Raw genomic sequence first — 887 nt, forward strand, 5'->3', positions numbered from 1 at the left:
GAAGCGTAACCTTGTAAGCACTAGACCAAAACCCCATTAAATGGGGAATGAGAATCAGTGCCAACGATTCAGGCTCAATTATTTCGCTGAAGCAATGCCGAGGTACTTCCTGATAAAGATTTTACTTGTCACCCGAAAGTCATTTCTAATTCCTGAAATTATAGAATAATGGCTGTCACCTTTGCAGGCCATAATCGCCTTTTCCATCTGCAGAGGACGTACTTGGCATCCGTCATGATTTAAACTCATGTGGAAGTGGTAATGATTTGGCACAAAGTACTTGAAGGTCTGACGCCGATGTACCCTGCAAAAAAATTTGCACAGTGGTTTATAAAATCGTTTGCTTGCAACTGTAACACAGACACAACCCTCAAGGGCAAAGGTTAGCTCAGCTTATCCTCTCAAGTAGACGGTTCAATTCTGAAATCTTGCATTGAGATGCTCAATGCCAAAAAAGGAGGCTGATGGAAACGACAGGCCTGGGCACCTAGGGAGGCGCCTGTGTTTTTCATAAATAAAATACAGCAGATTCCCTCCCAAAGGTTCTGTCTAGATTATTTTTAAAAGGCTCCTGAATAAATCATCCTGGTGCTGAAGGCCTGCCTCCGACCTCGGCACTAGAGGTATTTTAAACAATCAAAGCTACAACCCTCCCCTAACTTGGGGCGTTAACAGCTGACCACAGCACAAAAAAATAAGGGAGGAAACCGACTGCTCTTTTGGCTGCCGTGTCCCTGGAAGGACGGGGACAGCTGCGGACGCTCACCGCATCCACGGGAGAGGCTGGCTTGGCTGTTGACAGAAATCAAAGGGTTTTTTGGGGGGTGGAGTTTCACAGCAGCAGAGGAGGGCGCCACGGCAGTAGGGAAGGGAGGTTTCACAGGGGG

At 47.1% G+C, this 887-nt stretch overlaps 1 protein-coding gene across 3 annotated transcripts in view; it reads right to left on the minus strand.

Moving 5' to 3' along the window:
* LOC103586714 (PWWP domain-containing protein MUM1) overlaps positions 1-839 on the minus strand; it is a 22,409-nt gene extending 21,570 nt beyond the window's left edge. For 2 of the 3 annotated variants that reach the window (XM_008568026.1, XM_008568023.1), the window contains exons 1-2: positions 767-839; positions 180-304 (exon numbers count right to left, since the gene is read on the minus strand). In XM_008568026.1, coding sequence (XP_008566248.1) covers positions 180-236 — 57 coding nt within the window. In that variant the 5' untranslated portion in view covers positions 237-304; positions 767-839. The other variant, XM_008568024.1, reaches the window with a different exon arrangement.
* Positions 840-887: the final 48 nt, after the last annotated feature.

The sequence above is a fragment of the Galeopterus variegatus genome, unplaced genomic scaffold (assembly GCF_000696425.1).
Source record: "Galeopterus variegatus unplaced genomic scaffold, G_variegatus-3.0.2 Scaffold367, whole genome shotgun sequence".
In the NCBI taxonomy this organism is placed as follows: domain Eukaryota; kingdom Metazoa; phylum Chordata; class Mammalia; order Dermoptera; family Cynocephalidae; genus Galeopterus; species Galeopterus variegatus.